The sequence below is a fragment of the Agelaius tricolor genome, unplaced genomic scaffold (assembly GCF_023055355.1).
Source record: "Agelaius tricolor isolate 1412-34295 unplaced genomic scaffold, bAgeTri1.0.p SCAF_10, whole genome shotgun sequence".
NCBI lineage: Eukaryota > Metazoa > Chordata > Aves > Passeriformes > Icteridae > Agelaius > Agelaius tricolor.
The window spans coordinates 5,664,585-5,682,068 of NW_027269270.1; the positions used below are offsets into that span (position 1 = coordinate 5,664,585).

The 17,484-nt window shown below is 42.4% G+C and overlaps 2 protein-coding genes across 13 annotated transcripts in view; one reads left to right on the forward strand and one right to left on the reverse strand.

Annotated features, from left to right (window-relative positions):
• CUNH2orf88 (chromosome unknown C2orf88 homolog) overlaps positions 1-10,311 on the forward strand; it is a 38,546-nt gene extending 28,235 nt beyond the window's left edge. For 6 of the 11 annotated variants that reach the window (XM_071434494.1, XM_071434489.1, XM_071434491.1 and 3 more), the window contains 2 exons: positions 2,554-2,626; positions 6,650-10,311. In XM_071434494.1, the coding sequence (XP_071290595.1) occupies positions 6,809-7,072 (264 nt within the window). In that variant the 5' untranslated portion in view covers positions 2,554-2,626; positions 6,650-6,808 and the 3' untranslated portion in view covers positions 7,073-10,311. The remainder of the gene's footprint in view (positions 1-2,553; positions 2,627-6,649) is intronic. The other 5 variants (XM_071434487.1, XM_071434485.1, XM_071434486.1 and 2 more) reach the window with 4 other exon arrangements.
• A 2-nt stretch (positions 10,312-10,313) lies between these two features.
• HIBCH (3-hydroxyisobutyryl-CoA hydrolase) overlaps positions 10,314-17,484 on the reverse strand; it is a 38,462-nt gene continuing 31,291 nt past the window's right edge. For both annotated transcript variants that reach the window (XM_071434482.1, XM_071434483.1), the window contains exons 13-14: positions 17,257-17,290; positions 10,314-12,325 (exon numbers count right to left, since the gene is read on the reverse strand). In XM_071434482.1, coding sequence (XP_071290583.1) covers positions 12,210-12,325; positions 17,257-17,290 — 150 coding nt within the window. In that variant the 3' untranslated portion in view covers positions 10,314-12,209. The remainder of the gene's footprint in view (positions 12,326-17,256; positions 17,291-17,484) is intronic.

Below are 17,484 nucleotides of genomic sequence, written 5' to 3' on the forward strand. Positions count from 1 at the left end.
TCTGGCAGAGTCTGTACTGGTGCACGCATGTATTCTGAGACACTGGAGAAAAAAACATCAATACATTGTAAACATCTCTGTCTATATTTGCACTAACAGCAGTCTATACAGCTGTTTGGACAAGTAACTGAGATAAAATATGAACAGAACCTGTAAGAGGTTTTTAGCATCCTGTTCTCCAATGGCCTTTGGGCTGCCCCCTGAGCTGGGTTGTTGAACAGGGGCACTCACACTGTGTGTGCAGCTCTGGTGAATAAACTGCTGCACTGGAGGGAGGATTTCAGGACAGGCCAACTGGGTACAGTTTTACTTTCATGAAATTAGACAGCTACCAAGCACACAATGTTCCTTGCTTTTAACAAGACTTCTTCTTCCTGGATGAAGAATAACACTGTGGCTGCTGAGGGCTGTACCTACTGGCATTGCTGTTCTCTGAACTACTGGTATTTTCACCCAAAGGTTTCTTTTTGTATTTCACCTTGGTTTGCTGCTCCCAAAGCTTGGGTAAGATTGCTAGAACGGTGCAGAAAGCACTTGTTTTTGTTCCTGGCTTCTGTGGGTGTGTGTCTTGCGGAGGGGCCAGACTGTTTCTTGATTTTATGGGGGTTTTTGCCTTCTTTAACTTTTGTTTTAAGTCAGTGCTAGTTTTAGAGTTCCAGAGTTTGTCAGTATAAAAACTCACATTGACACAGCTGTACTATTTAGCAGCAAAAACACCCCACTTGTACTGTGCATGTAAATCATAAAGTGTAGTAAGAAGAAACATTTTCTTCTGTCTTGTTTTTCCCTCTAGTTTGAAGATTTTCAGTGTTCCTTAACTGCATTGCTAAAGTGCTTGAGAGATGAAATTTGACATGGAAATTGCCTCCATTAAATAACTCAGTACTCTGACAAAGGAGGTTGTAGGCAGGTGGGGCTCAGTCTCTTCTCTCAGGTAACAAGCAATAGATCCAGACAAAATTACCTCAGGTTGTGCCAGGAGAGGTTTAGGCTGGGTGTTAGAAAAGATTCTTCACTGAAAGGGTGCCCAGGATGTGCAGATGTGGCCCTTAGGGACAGGTTTTAGCTGTGGACCTGGCAGTGCTGGGATAATGGTAGGACTTGATCTGAAAGGCCTTTTCTAACCAAAGCAAATTTATGATTCTGTGATCAGCTGTGCTCTTATTGAAAAACCTATTAAAGTAAACTAGAGGTCTGCCTGATTTGGAAAAGCAAATTTATAATTCCCCCATTCAGTTAGAAACGGGCTTAGAAGCCTGGAAAAGCTTTATCAATTCTCGCCATGGAGGGGGAAAAACCCGAGCCTTTGAAATTCCAGGACCTTCCTTGAGACAGATAACCAGGAGACTTTCCCTTCCATGCTAATCCTGCACAGCAGTTGTTTGCAGTTGCTGCATGCAGCCTTTCAATCTGTAGCTCTTATCTCTTGTTGGCACTAAGCGACAGGAGAGGGAGGGGATGGCTCTGAGAGCAATGAGAGCTCAATTTTTGCTTTTCATGTCCTGAGCTGTTCTGGGATATTTGGGTATCAGTGATTGCCTGAGGCAGCAGAATCTTTGGTATTGTGCTTGTCTAAAAGTAACTGTAGCTGTTTAAAACTTCCTTTTCCTAGGATGAGTTGTTCTAATAAATGTTACGCAGTGCATCTCCTCTGTAGGATTTGCAGGAAGCTGGATGTTCAGGAGAGCAGAACTGAAGGCCTGGTGGGTTGGACTGCTCTGGGAGCCTCTGCCTGAAACTGCTTTGCACAGGGAGCTCAGAGTCCTGCAGGGATGGAGGGGATGCTGTGCACTGAGTGAATGATTCATGCCTCAGCAGCCAGTTATGTGCTGCTGCTCTGCTCACAGCTGCAGAGGATCCAAAGGCAGTGCCACGAGTGCTCCTGAGTTACAGCCCACCTTGGAAGGGAGAGGGGTGCTCTGGGTTCCCTCTCTGTTATTACATGGAGGGTGTGAATGTTTTAAGTGATTGGGTGCAGTTCAGAGGTGCAGATGCCTGAGTGCTGTTTGGTTACCTGTGCTAGTAGGTCACCTGCCCAAAGTCCAGCTTTGAATAGCTTTGTTCCAGAGTTTATTGTTTCCATGATAATGGCAGCACTGGGATTGTCTGACTGTTCTCCCTGTGTCCTTGGATGGTCCAGGTCTCAATAGAAGCTTTGAGAGGGAGAAGGGAAAATGGGAGAGAACTTTTGAGGTTGGGCAACAGATGGGTACAATACCCTTCCCATATCCTTGCTGAAATCCTCCTGACCTGGACTTGCTGTGGGAGAGGTTGGCATGCTAAAGATGGTCAGGAGCCACTTGCCCAAGCAGTGGCCCCACTCTGAGCCCAGCATTAGGTGCTGTGTGTAAATTGTTGCAGCCTGTCATTCAATCTAATTTATTAAGTGCTGTATCATCCTTTTACCTTTGTCAAAGTCAAGTTCTGAGTGGGAAGAAAGGCAGGCAGCCTTGTGCAAGGCCAGCACTACAGATTCATCACCTTGCTGGTGAATATTGTGCACCTCTGACGTCCTGGAGAGTGCTAAGCTCTGTTCCTGGGTTCCCTTTGCAGACTCCCAGACGTGAAGTTGTCTGTGCTCTCCTGGGGACGAGGGGACAACCTGTTAGAAACAGACGTGGTTCTGGTAAGTGGCACTCTGAGCTTCTCCTGCAGATACCCAGGGGAAAACTGAAAGTCCCTGCTGGAGGAAGAATCATATTTGAACTCACAAGTTTGCCTCTGTCACAGCAGGAATTACTTGCTGCCTTCAGCTGGGCAAAGCTGCACATTTTGAAGCTACTTTGAAAACTTTGGCTTATTTTTAATCTGGTGACTGCTGTAACTTAAAATGTTGCAGAAAGCAGTTTCTTATAGTGTAATATTGAACTTCAAGGTTTTTTTCCTGAGGTTCTCATGAATGGAAAAAAAAGTAGATGACAGCAGGAACTTACCTGCTTATGATGGCTACAGATGTTGCATAACAGCAAAATGCTTGCTCTTCTGCCTGTTTTCATCTTATGCTGGTGTATTCCAGAGGCCAGTGAAACCATTAATTTTTGATATTGCACATTTACCTTTTTGCAGTTATTTTTATTGAGAATTTTAATGCTTTTAAAAATCCTGTTTTTTTTAATGGCAGTTATGTGATTAATGCTTTTTTCCTCTATTTCATATTCTCTAATAGTGAATTGCAGGCATCCTGTCACCATTTTTCTGTTTCCTTCAGTAGAAATGAACTTACCTTGGCAGGAAACACTTTGCCAGGCTGGCAAAGAGACTGCTTAGCCCTAGTGTGCCTGCTGAGTTCAGCTACCACCCCCTCAAAATTTTCTCTCTCCTAGTATTACCACAGTAAATAAAGTATTAGGTGAAAAAACATCTGAACTTGTCCTTGGGAACTTCCAATTCTAATACAGAATTGATTGTTTTCAAGACTTCCATTAAAGTCATGCACAGTGTTGTGCTGAAGTTAAACGAAGCATTTAAAAACGTTTTGACTGTGCATCCAGTAAAATGGAGCACAACTAGTAGCCTATATTTTTCAGATGAATAAATCAGCATTTCACCTACTGTAAAATCTGTCTCCAAAAAGAGAAGATGAGTTCTGGTTTCTGATGGTGCTGCTTTAGCTTCTGGTTGAGAGTGAGCAGAGCAAGCAGAGCTCGCTGACCCCTGGCTCCAGCTAAGCCCAGCAGCTTTGTCACGTGAGGAACTGCAGAGCTCTTGGCCTGAGCCCCAAACCATCTCTGCAGTGATGTCTGAGGCACAACTGGCTCAGAGCAGAGCTTGGGCACTGACAGAAGCAGGCTCCTATCACACAGTTTGGCCTTGTGCAGTTTCAGGATGCAGCATCGTGCTGGGAGTAAAATGAGCTACTCTGATTTGTTGGGTTTTTTCCCTCTCAGGGTATGAGCGTTGAGAGGAAAGGTAGGGATGTTAAAATCTGTCAGAACTTAACACTCTGGAGATGAGTTAGGCAGAGAGGATTTAAACAGCATTTCACCATGTGTGTGCAGGTAAGGGCTGTCAGCAAAACAAGGAAGCAGCCAAAAGGTTGAGGGCAGCTCCATTTGCAATTATTTCTGTGCCAACAATTATTAACTCCAGTAGACCAGGCACTGTAACACTCACTGCAGTGGCTTGGAAAGCACTGGGCTCTGTAAAGAATGAAATGAGCAACAGGCTAGAATTTAAACTTGGGTCCATAACTTGGCTTTGAAACTCAACTGATTTGGAACAGTTGAATTGTATTGTGAGTTGCCTTGCTGTCTGCAAGCTGGGCCACCCTGCCCTCTGTGTAGGACAGTCCCAGGAACATTTGACTTGGTCCAGGTGAAGAGGCAGAGGTGGTGAGTTCTGCAGAGGAAGATGCTGACCTTAGGGAAGTTCTCCCTACCTGCTTTAAGGAGAAGTTTATCCTCCCTCTATTCCCATTCTGTCCTTTCCATTAGACACTAACTCATCTGCTGGTGTTCCCTAACAGAAATCTCCAGCTGCATGCACATGGGAAACATTAAAGCAATGAAAGCAATGATAAAATCCTAACTAAAGATAGCTTCTATTTAACAGACCTCCATTAAAAAACTTAAAAAAAAAAAAAGGAAAACCATAGCTCCGGACTTGGATGAAAAAATCCAAATCTGAAAAGTCTATTTTAAGGAAAGTGTCAAGGTTAAACTCTGATAAAAATACACTGCAGCTGTGCATTACCTTGGCTGGATCAAGACTGCAGCTTTCAGCAGTGCTGGGTGGTACCTGCTGTCAGTGATTCTTTACCATGTACTTGGAGCTACCTATTTGTCCAGAAGTGGAAGTGCTTAGTATTAATGTTTTATTGATGGTAAATATTGAAATTAGACATTCACAAGATATTCCTATTAAAGTTTTGAATTATTCAGCTGCCTGAATTGCTTTCAGGCCTCTGGTCTGGAGGCATGGTAAGTTTGATCAGTGTATGTTATGGACAGACATGGGTATAGATATAGGGATAAATGTAGTTTTTTGTGTAATAAGGGAATCCTGCTGTTTACTCATCTAATAACAAGTTATCCATCCAGTCTTTACTCATTTAATGATGAGATATTGAAATAAAAATCTGATAGCTTAGCTCTCCTCTGTTGGGTAAAACTGCAGGTAGAGGTCAGCCCTTGGCAGCAGGGTTTGTGTTACAGGCCTGTGGACTACAGTGCCTGTCCCAAAGCACTGGGCACGTGCTGCACAGGTCAGTGTGCACAAAGAGACTCACTGAACTTCACTGAGGTGATCTACAAATGCTCCTCTATGATGCTGAAATGTCCTGCTACACAGCTAAAGGTGTGGCACCATTTGTGTGGACTTGGTGCTTTCTGGAGCCCTTTAGGACTGACTTCCTGCCAGGAGTGCCAGCCACTCCTTCTGTGCTGCACTTCAGCCCTGCAAACAGGTAGCAGTGGTTTTTATGAAGCAGCAAAGAGAGGACAGGAGCTTGTCCCAGGAATCTGGGACAAGTTCAAGGTTCTCCTGAGCCAGCTGCTAGACTGGGGAAGTCCCATCCTACCTGTGAAGCACCATTTGCCTGCAAATGGGATTGATTTCCTCTGCAAATATTTGCCTTTGATCAGGCTACTGGATTGGAGCCCCAATTTCCTCCAGCGTATAAAGGAAATAAATAAGGCTTAACATCTTTGCCACGATTGTGTGTTTTCAAAGGCTATTTACAAAAAATCTTTAACTTTGGCTGACCTTAGTACAACGTCATTGGGTGAAGCTGCAGGGAACAGTTGGTTTCTGTGCTGTGCAGTCTTTATTTTGGCTGGCAGTCTGTTAACTCTGATAAGTGGGTAAGCGCATGCCAGGCAAAGTCAGGCGTAGCGTGAGATTCTGCTTTGCCTGAGAGGAAGTAGCCCCAGAAACAGCTTTGTAGGCCAGTAAACCAAAACCCATATTTGGAGTTGACTAGCTCTGGATCTTGAGGACTTGAAAAGGACTCGAAAAGGACCCTGCCAGGTGTTTTGTTGGTCACTTTCCCTTCTCTGGGTGTAGAGCTGTCCTGCTCTAGTGAGAATGGTGCTCTGGCTCTGTTGTGCTCTCAAGTGCTCTGCCTTGATCACAGCAGGCTGCTGCTGCTTTCCCTACCCTCTCCAGGGAAAAAACAAAACCAGCTCTTGTTCCTTGTGAATACCTTCTGGTGGCTGCCCTGCTCCAGCCTCCTTCAGCAACAGCAGAATGACACTGGGAATTAGTGTCATTGTGCCCAGAGGGCGTGTGACAGCCATGACATTGGACTCTGGCTATGGTGGTTGTGTGGTGCTGCTCTGGGGTGGTTTTGGTGTTTATTTCCAGCAGCAGCAGCAGTCCCTGGAGCTAAACAGCATTTGTTTGCAGTTTCTTGAGAAGCATAACGCATTGTCAGCTTGGAAGAAACAGACTTTATTCTTTTTATAATATTTTACATTCCTAGATGGCCTACATCCCATCCTGGGAATTGCATTCAAAGGCAGCGTGAATTCAGGTCAAACTTTGCCTACTTGTAGTAGATGGATGTTACTGATAAAAACATTTTACGCACACTGGGCAGAGATTTACTTAAGCCGCTTCTCCAAGCGCCTGTAGTGAATGTACGTTTCCTCTGAGCTCACTGAGAATGGTAACGTGTTTATTGCCTTTATGTGAAACACTGTTTTGACAGATTTCCTCAGAAGAAGCACAAAAGGAGATGTCCTGTTCTTTGAAAATAACTGGAGCCACTGGCAAGAAGCAGCGACGCTCTACCGAACAAGGGAACGGCTTCCAGGTTATCCAAACATGCTGCTGAACTGACTTTTGCAGCTGCATTTTCCAATGTACCATGGGATGCATCAAATCCAAGGCTGCCTTCCAAGGTTCCAACTCTGTGCAGGATGAGCGCATCGGGGCAGGCGGCGAGGGCTGTGCTGGGGAGAAGTCGTCGCTGCTGGCGGTGCAGGCGGAGGAGAAGGGGCCCTCGAGCGCCGCCGTGCTGGACTACGCGCACCGGCTCTCCCGGGAGATCCTGGAGCAGGCGGTCAAACAGTGGGCGGTGACCGAGAGCAAGTACAGCGACATCCCCTTCATCGAGAGCGACGTGCCCTGAGCCTCCTGCCAGGACAGCCCCTGCTGTCCCCTGAGCATCACCGTGGGGAGGTGTCTGCAGGGAGAGCCTGAGAAAATCTGCCTTTCAGCCTGGATTGCTAACAAACCACTTGGATCGCAGTAGAACCTGTTTGTCAAGTGTCATTCCTTGTCAGCCATGTGTTGAGTGTAGTCTGTCTTTGTACGTGTTGGATGTGAGCAGAAATCAGCGTTAAAAGGGGGATGAGAAGACTGTGGCTGCCCTGCACCTCTACAAGCACTGCCACAGAGGACAAAACGTGGATTATTTCTGTGTTCTGCATAAAAGATCAGTGGTCTGTCTGTAGGTGAGATGAACTCTCCGTGCTTGGTGATTTGTCTGCGTTTCGCTAAAGTGAAATCAAGGTGTGCATGTAGCAAAGGTTACTGCTGTCATAAATTTTACTTTTGATTCTGAGACCTAACCAAATCTGTAAAATCGCAAAATGAAGGTGATGGGAGGCGCTTTGCAAGCCCCAGTAGTATTCAGGGAGCCATTTGGATGATGATGCTATTCACCTTCCATTGAAGTGAACCAGTGAGAAACGTGCCAGTGTCGATAAGCAGTGCATTATCATTAACAGATGCTTCTGTAAATGCTTGAGAGCTTGTCTCTAAAACCCTGCAGTGAGATAGGTTAATGACATCTGGTGCTGTGTTCAGACCAAAGCTGTTTGGTTTTTTGGTTTTGTTTGGGGTTTTTTTGTGTTAGGGTGCCAGTTCGGAAGGATTTGGTTTTGTTGTTTTACTGTAACCCAGAGAGATGTGCAAAAACTACTGCTGGTAACTGGTGAAAGGAACCTTCAGAGGTGTGGCAGTGCTTTAGGACAGTTTGCTTCATGGCAGCTGTGGCTGCATTTCACTGCAATTCCACTCTGTAGCATCACCCTTGGGATAGGACATCTTCCTTCAGCTTCTGTAGGCTGCTGCTTCCCCATGGGAAAACCTGTCCATGGCAATGCCAGCAGGAGCCTCAGGAGCCCCAGCCCTGAGCAGTGCCCTGAGTGCAGAGTTAGGGACCAAGCCTTAGGCCCCAAGCTCAGGGGCTCCATTTCTCCCCCAGTGCATCCCCACACAGCTCCCTGCTTGCCCAGGGCTCACAGCCTGACCCACTGCACTCGAGTGCACCACTGACACATCAGGACACCGACGGATTGTTTCATTCATCCCAAAGGTACAGTGTTGCTGATGCTTTATACAAAGTGAAGGCCTTCCAACAGCTTGGCTTTTACCACCTGTTTGTTCTTTTCTCTGTGATGCCCAGTTTAAAAGACATAGTTCTTTTTCCTAGATCAAAATGTTTTCCATTTTGTTTTCATTTTATAGAGAAATGCTTTCCATACTGGCTAAAGCTGTTACTATTTTTAAAAGGTACACATAGTTCTAGTAAATGATCCAAAGCATGATTTTTCAAGCAATGGGAAGCAAGCAGAAAGAGGACCAAGTCAAATGCTGTAGAAAGACAGTCTATGAATTGAGCTGTTTTGCAAATGTTGTGACACAAACTTAGGTATTTGAAATTCACCTATATGGGGAAGTGGTTTTATCAGGAATGGAGGGTGAAAAATGCTTCTCTATGACACAGCACAAGGCTGCCATTAAATCCCAGTGACCAGACTGGATTCCCAGTGACCTGCCATTAAGGCTGTTTCAGGCTTTTGCTGGAAAGGAGAACAAATTCAGCTTATGCTGTTAACGTCGTCCTCTTTGAAGTTACGTAGTCGTCTTCAAAGCCATTTGCAAAGTGGGACCAAGGTTTTATGGTTCACTTAAATTCTCCTGATAAGTGATGTTCCTTCAAGTTCTACAGCACATATTTGATCATACTCTGTTTGCTTTAAAATACCTCCATATATTAGTGTGAGTTAGAAAGCAAAGCCAAAACACTGATCAAGTACATATCAATTGGATATTGCTTAACCTCAGTATTAAAAAATATTAATATTCTTATTCTAGCTAAAATAAAGCTTTAATACAAAAAAGAAAAAAAAGGGCCAACCTTTCTAACATGAGTGTGGGCTTGAGAATGTGAACACTGCTAACCACAGTAATTAAAAAGCCAAAGCTGCACAGCCATTGTTGGCCAGGCAGGTGAGGAGCAGGTAGAAAACTGCACTGGCTGTCAGAGCACCTTGAGGTGGATCTGCCCTGGCCCTTGTACAAGGCACTTACAGGCAGTGAGGTGCTGCAGTGCTTCCTGCTGCCACGTCTCAAACCTTTCCTCTGGATGTGGCCTTAGCACCTGACACTCTTCAGGAATATCAGATGCCCTTTTGAGAGCAGGCAGAGAGAGTTATAGCACAGCTGAGGTTCCACCAGAGCATCCCCTGTGATCAGCACTCGGCATTTCCCAGAGCAGGGGTCACCCAGGCACCCTGAACGTGCCCCTGTGGGGTGGCTGCCCTGCCTGCCCCACAGCTGCCCCCGGGCTGACTCAGCACCAGCTGCTTGGTGGCCCAGCCAGTCCCCCACCTGCAGCCACCAACCTTGGCACTCCCTGGTGCCTGAAGATTCCAGCAGCTCCAGAGTGGCCCCAAGTGCAATTCCAACTGCTTTAGGATGCTTTCCATGACACTGGCACTTCAGGGAAGGCACAGCAGCAAATGGAAAGCAAACAACAGGGAGACGGCTTCTCACCAGGAAAATCATCTCTTTTACAGGATGCTGTCCTTATAAATAATGCACTTACCCTTAATAGAAAATAAATCTGTTCAGTGCTACAGTCTGGTAAGAGATGGAGGGAGATAACTCCCCAGAGCTCTGCTGTATGTACATTTAATAGGCACAATACTAATACATTGTAAAAATAAAGACTTCTTCACCAAAACAAATTTATGCTAAGCTGTGCTAGAGTTTTAGAGCCACTGACAGTGGGTTTCCAGCTAAGTTACCTTTGATTCTTTGACTTCATTTTGTGTAATAAAGGCACTCCAGTTTGGGACTGGCATACTCTGCAAAACTGTTTACTTCTATTTAGGAGTTAAAAATACATTTGCTTTATATTTTCTCCAGGAAACAAGATTAATCTGAGTGGGTATGATGTGACTGACTTGATATTCTAATAATGGTTCAAAATACATTAACTGCAGCACAACTTTGTACAGTTGACGTTTCTGGACTAAGGCACATCAGTATTCCCAAATAAAACACACTACAATATATTTTTACAATATTTTTTGTGGAAAATATTTTCTTGTGGACCAAATAAAATTCAAATTACCATCTGCTTGTATGCCTTTTATTTGAAAAAAACCACAAGATTGCGAAGATTGGACAGGATCTTGTTACCTTGAGCTTGGGATAATTCTTGTTCCCATAAATTCTGGAAGCAACTGAACATGCAAGTCAAAGTTTATTCATTCAAAAGTATGCTCTTCCTAAGATCTTGTACAATCAGAGAAGACATGATCTCTACTCCCTGGGAATTATTGTTTTTTGTTTAATATAGTTGGCTGAAGATTGCTCCTTTTATAAATAATGGAATTATGGAATAATAATTAAAAATAATGGAATTATTAAGATAACAAATCTTGAAAAAATTATTTTAAAATAGCAATTGTTTATGAACGTAAAACATATAAAAATATTAAATAATACAGGGGGAGCACTTCTTATGGGACCAGCTTGAGGTAGAAAGTCTTGTGACACTTTCAGACTTACCTAGAGGTTTTAATGAAATCTCAATTACTTTTGGAACTAAACTCAAGGACAGTCCCATAACAAGTATGTCCACAGTAACATACACTTGCAGCTGAAATTTTAACAATTTTATCTTACAAGACACTAGTGCCAAAGCAAGGTGCCATTTTTTCTTGATTTAGCTCTCCATTTGCTCACCTCTGATTTTTTGAAAGTCACTCTTGGAAGTTCACCTTGATGCCTGAATTTCCTGGACTTAGTTTCCAGGCAACAGCTCCTAGAAGGAAGGAGCCTTAAGCCATTGCAGACCATTGATGTTCGTCATAAAAAAACTGCCCAACATTGAAAACTCCACCATGGTTCTGCTGTAGCTCTGACTTTTTCATCCCCCACTGCTGACTGTGGCATTTGAACAATAGTTTTCTTCCTTTGTTCTTCAGAGAAGCCAAAATTTGTACTTGTGACCTGCCTGTAAGTGTAGAAGCAAGCAGAAAGAAACACTGCTACGTGCTCTGATGAAGCATAAAAAAGAAGGTGTAATGTTGAAGAAAGATTAGTAGCTGTCTGTATACAAAAGAAAAAATAATTTTCCCTCCCACAAATACTTGTATCAAGGGGTTCTGGTTATGTTGTGTAACTTCATGTCTTATCAGCATCAGAACCCCACCACCTTGAATGCACTGGAGATTGCTGCTTGGTGTTCACAGCAAGGTTTGAGGCACTTGTTTCTTCACCACTATTAGACCAAGAAAAACCAGCAATTTTCTGAAATCGTGAAATACTGATTATGCAGTTGAATCAGACATAATGACATTTTAAAAAGTGGGCTATGCAAGCAAAGTGAAGTGTGCTTCAGGCTCTGGCAAGATTATCACATTTGAAACAAAGTTTACATCACACAGCAAGGCTGAAAAATTACAAGTGTTTAATCAATAGAACAATTTTTTGTTCTCAGACTAATAATGTATCAGTCTGAGCTTTTATTTAAAAGGATATTTAACACCATGGATTCTGTCTTCCATTTTCCTTTGTAGCTCTGACTGCATTAAAGGTTTAACCATATTTTATTTTCATTGTACGCAGAAGAATCTGTGGCACAATCCCAATTTACCAGATCAGTGACAGAGCCAAGAACACAAAAGATCTCTTGACTTTTTGCTTATTAGGTCACCCCTTAAACTGTGCTCTTTTGCCCAAGGGCTCCTCCTAAACTAAGAGCTGATGCAAAAAATTAAATGTTAATCACTGTCTAAAGCTGTAAAAATAACAATTTGCCTTGAAGTAATTTTTCCCATTATTAACCAGAGATACAATTATTTTCTCATTACAAAGAATGTTCCTGAATGCAAAAAAAAAAAAAGATGAAGAAAAATAGACTTGTGAATCTCAGGCTAGCTAAAAAAGTCTTGTCCAAACTGATCACACTGCAGTTAATTTTTGTATCACAGAACTAAGCAGATAGATGTCAATAGGTTTGATCTTTACAGCTTGAGATCATCGTTTCCCAGTGGTTTAAAACAATTGTCCACAAATTCATCGCTGACTTCTTCTAGAGCAGCTGGCTTCCATTTGGGGGACTGGTCTTTGTCAATCAGCACTGCCAGGTGAACAGAGAAACACCAAAGTTACTCATGAACTTCCTCTAATTAAAATGACTTAAGATTGCATCAAGACAGATCACTACAGTGATTCCATGGGGGAGACAAATCTGTGTGTTCTGGAGAAGGCAGAGCTCCTGTAACACAGATGTTTCTACTCTAGCAGAAGTTCCTGAGTTGTGACCTGCCCAGAGATGTCTCTGGGAGTTGCTGGATGACACAAGGAACAGTGAATCACTTCAGAGCAGCCCAAGATTTGAAGGAACAGCCCTGAAATGAGTGGTTTAGTCAGACCTGCCACTCGTGGCTGACTTACACTTCATGGGAGCCTGCGAATGGCACTTTACAGTGCTGCTTTTGGACAAGGCTTTCACACCTCTGTGCAAAATCTGACTCTTGGGAGAGTACAGGAGATGACTCAGTGGTGCTAAGTGCCTAAAGCTAATTTAAACACATCACATTAATAATGAAATAACTCATGAGGAGGGTGTCTTTGTGGGAACTGAGGGTGTTTATTTGTAAATACTGACAGCTGCTGAGGCCTGGGTACATTTAACTGTGACAATCTGTATAACCTTAGTACACAGACTTTATGCTGCAGCCTGGGAAATACAGCACTCAAGATAAAAACCATCACTGAATGAATCACATGTAAAAGGCTAACAAGAAAATGCCAATTCCCAAAGAACATTCCCTGTATCACAGGAATGTTGAAGGCATGTCAGCAATGGCTGCATTAGCAAACAGTAAAACAAGAGTTAATTTGTGTGTAAAACTGACCAGTATTAATGGACTTCCAGAGCATCCTTCCAAACACCTTTCAAACTTTAAGAAACCCATAAAGATGCTACTGAAAATGTGACATTTTTATCATTTAAAGAAGAACAGCTGTAAGAACTGTGGCTCCCTAGGATGCACTGGTTGCCAACAACCCTCACAACCCTCATTCCCTTCAGATGAGTGAGATCAGCACCTGATTTGGAGATGCACCTGTGGCCTGGGGGGAGGCTCCTGACCAACACAGCCCACAGCATATAAGAGAGGATGGGCAGGAAGAGGGAGCACATTTCCAATTTCTCTCCTGAGAATGGCCTTTATTTGTTTGTTTTCTGACAAAGAGTTTAGAGGAGAAAGGTTCTAAAGGCAGGTGAACTATGGCACTCACAGAGACCAGGTATTTTAAAGAATAACAGCTATTTTTGGGTAAGTTGTCATGTTTTACTAAACTGAGTTTGTTCTTATTGAGTGAACTAGAAATATCCAAGATGAGGAATGTGTAAGGGGGTGGAATGTTATGTTCAGTTAAAAGAATACCTACCTAGAGACTGTGCTTAGCAAAGTAACAGGCCTTATGCTCTGCCCACCAACTTGTAGTAAAAAAAAGATGTGACCTGAAAACTTCTCTTTAACTTTTCTGTCTTTAACCAATGGTTGAAAATGGCTAGAAAATACACACAATTCAAACGACAACTGCACAAATTAATATTTCTGTAGCTGAAGATACACAGGCATACATCCCCACAGAGAAAGGCAAATCAGAGCCCTACACCTATTTACTTGTAAACAGGGAACTAAGGACTCCTTAGAAACAAATTAATTGTAAAAGGTAACCCATTAAATGGGAAACTTCAATTCCACTGAAAACAGAATCCATGAGGACAGTTCTTTAGAGGAAAAGTCCTGTAAAAGAGTGCTTTTACTGTGATGTTCAACTGGGTAACTTACTGAAAAGCTGTGATCTTGCAGGGTATTTCTGAACACAGTGAAACCACTGATTGCCTTGGGTGAAAAGATGTGATTATCCCAAATCAACTATATTTATTCCATTGGAATAAAAATTATCGACAGATTTTCTTCAATTTTAGTTGAAGTTCACAGTCTAACTGTTATCCACAAGAGTCAACATTGACTAGAGATGGTTTAAATTAGAGAGGAGAAAGTGTCCATGTGTATGTTAGTACAGCTTCCCCTCTGCCATGCTGTAAGTGCTGCTAGTTCTCCACTCCAGGGTACTGCTGTCTATTCAAGTTTATCTTTCTGTTTGGATCTGTGGCCAGTTTTACTCTGGAGGATAAACTCAATGCTCATAATGGTCTCTCCAGTAGAGTCTTTAATCTTGTATGAGTCGAAATATTTGTTTTCTAGTAGAATCATGAAAATAATCCCTTTCTGCATTGACTTCTTTACATTTTGTATCTCTCCAGCCTGACATCAATCATTAAGAAAACAGAAATTCTGAAGACTTCTAAGGTAGGCTAAGAGAATTCATTCATCATTATCAATGATAAAAGTAACTGAGCACAGACATTGTGTTAAGGGTTTGTTCTTGTGTTTCACCTTTTTTAATCAAAATCCCAAACCCCTCTGTTCAGCAGCAGTGACTTTAGCAGACTTCAGGTAGTGCTCTGTTGCTGAGCTTCCTCCAGCACAGTCTAAACTCTGGTATTTCCAAGCCCCTGACATTCTGTTTGCTGCCATAAAGTCTCTCAGCTCGTGCAGGGCCCTGGGGTGCCCTGGGTACAGCTCACATCTGCCAGCCCTGCAGGGGAGGTGGCAGAAGCTGCACAGAAACATCATCTTTGCAGCATCAGCAAGATGTAGAAGACCTTTACAGTTCCATTTCAAGTGCACATTCCTGCACAAAGAGTTAGGAGGGTGAATTAACAGATATTTGTCTCTGAGATTTGCTGCTGAGATTGTATCCTACCTGGATGTGTTTGAGCACTTTTCTTAGGCAGTAAGGTTTGAAAAACAATTCTTGGCAACTACCCAGACCTATGCATTTCTTAGTTGACATACTATTCCATTAATCAAGGTGAAAAATTGATACCTAATGTGTTCCAAGTCCACAATTACTCTTTTATAGGAAAATGCTGATGAAATGTGATCCATGTGTTTTACGCTTTAAGAGTTTTGGCTTTTCTTTAATCACTCCAATCACAAGAATCATAAACAGGGAAGACTGCCACAGCAGATTTTCAGGTTGAAAGAAAACTGGCTAAAAATAAAAAAGAAATTTTGACCTCAGGTCAAAGTAGGTTTAAAAAGCTTTAAAACTACTCCCTAGAAAGCCTTTTAAAATTATGGTTTGAAGCAGATGAAAGGTATTAGTAAAACCTGACCTGTGGCCATTGGCTGCCAAGAAACATTCTTAAACTAAAATCTGATTGTTGTAACTCAACTTCTTTTGATGGTAGATCTTTTTGTGGTGGAGAGGGTCAAGAACTGGCTCTTAAATGCTTGTAATGTAACCTTTTAGGAAAGAGAAAGCTAATACATAACACTTTTATCAATTTTATTCACAATGGTTGGTTCTGTGAAGTGCTTAATAATCTCCCTTCCTGTTAAAAATGATGCTCAGTACATTGATGGATAATGATTTTTATGAATTTAGACCAAACTACAAAAGTGATCTTGAGTCAGATTCTACACTCCTCTGCAACAGGAGAAACAATGCTAAGAGTGAAAATCTGGGAACAAGATCTATGCAGTAAGCAGAGAACAAAAGTGCTTCAGGAACAAATTATTATGAGCAATCCCCTCGGTGCAGTTACATCTTTGGTGGGTTTGTTTTTTTCCTTCCCCTTATATAGTTAAACTTTTGCTACATCATCCTGTGGAAAAGAGAAGTTTCCCAACTGCTGTTCTTGCAGCCTCTCTCTTTACAAGCAGTTTGTGCATTTCCTGCCCATACTGACAAGGGATTTGCCTTTGTACTGTACTGCAGTCCCAGATGGTTTTATGACCTTGTGCCTTGCAAGGAGAAATTCAGTTGGTGCTCCTGTGACTCTCAAACTTGGAGTTTGTCACTTCCTGAATAACTACATTTTAGCAGCTTATTTGCTGATTTAGAATATATGCCAGGAACAGTATTTTTAAGGTACCCTTGTCCCCATTACCAACATAATGAAAACCACTTCTCAACATGTGTGGTAAATTCTTCAAAGGAGTGTCTGCTAATGAGTGCTAAAGACTAATTAATTAAAGTCAGAAACTTTCCCCATGCTGTATGAATAAATTTTGCATCTCTCACCCCAGGCTATCTTTAGTACAGTGTTACTAATAGCAGCCACTCCAACTAATATCCATTCCTCAAGTGGAATTTAAACTGCTTTATAAAGACAGATATAAAACAATGAGGAGGAGGTGATAATACTTGAATATGTAACTGTGTGAATTAAAAGTCCAACCAAAAGTTATCCATCCAAATGCCTTGTACTGTAAGCTCCTTGGAAAAAGCCTGTGCTTTATTTCATCTCGTGATGAACAGTACATAAATAATTGCTACAGCTCCCAACAGATGTGACTTTGGGTTTGAAAAACTGCACAGTGAATCAGCAGTAGGATCAAGGACAGGCTTGAAGTCTGTCCCCTGGATGAATTTGCTGAGCCACTGCTCTACTTTTACCTCTACCTCTCTTGACCAATGCCTTAAAATACTGAATTAGTTTATGTTAAGTTTACATATATAGTTTTTTAGTAGTAAGACGCTTCCATTCAGAGATATTCTGGACAGGAGGGAAAGTAAATCTTTGTTCTAACAGTTTTCTATACAAACAATTGTTTTTGATTTTGAGTCTCAAAGCATTGTGTAGCTGGCTGAACCAGCTCTGTGGCAACACTAAACCTGGACACAAGTGATGCATGCAGCTACTGTCAGTACTGTCAGTGTTAAATGTGAAATGGTGCAACCGGGTGGATAAATAACGTTATAGGGAACTGAAATTGCACAAGGGAAACAACGTGGATCTTGTGCTTTGGAACAATAATAAATTTTGGCCACACAAAAGTCCAATAAGCAAAACCTATGGAAAGCTGGGAAGTTTTCTGGGCTGTTGCTGCATGCACTAGTAGTGACTTCCAAAGAAACACCATAATTGTGAATTTGTGGGCTATTAGCTTGAGGAGTGTTTCTGGTGTGGATACTTACCTGCTCGAACCCCTTCGTAGAAGTCATGGCCTTTCTGAAAGATTATAAAAAAGAAAGCTGTAACATGACAGGTTTAATTTATCCCATCTTTCCCTATTCCACTTCTGCTTGAAATGCAAGTTCTCAAGATTCAGTTAAATCCCACTTGTACTGTCCTTTCCTAGGCCTACTTTGTCTTTACTTATTAAAGAGCTCTGTATCTTCTTGCTTAAATGCAGTCACATCTCT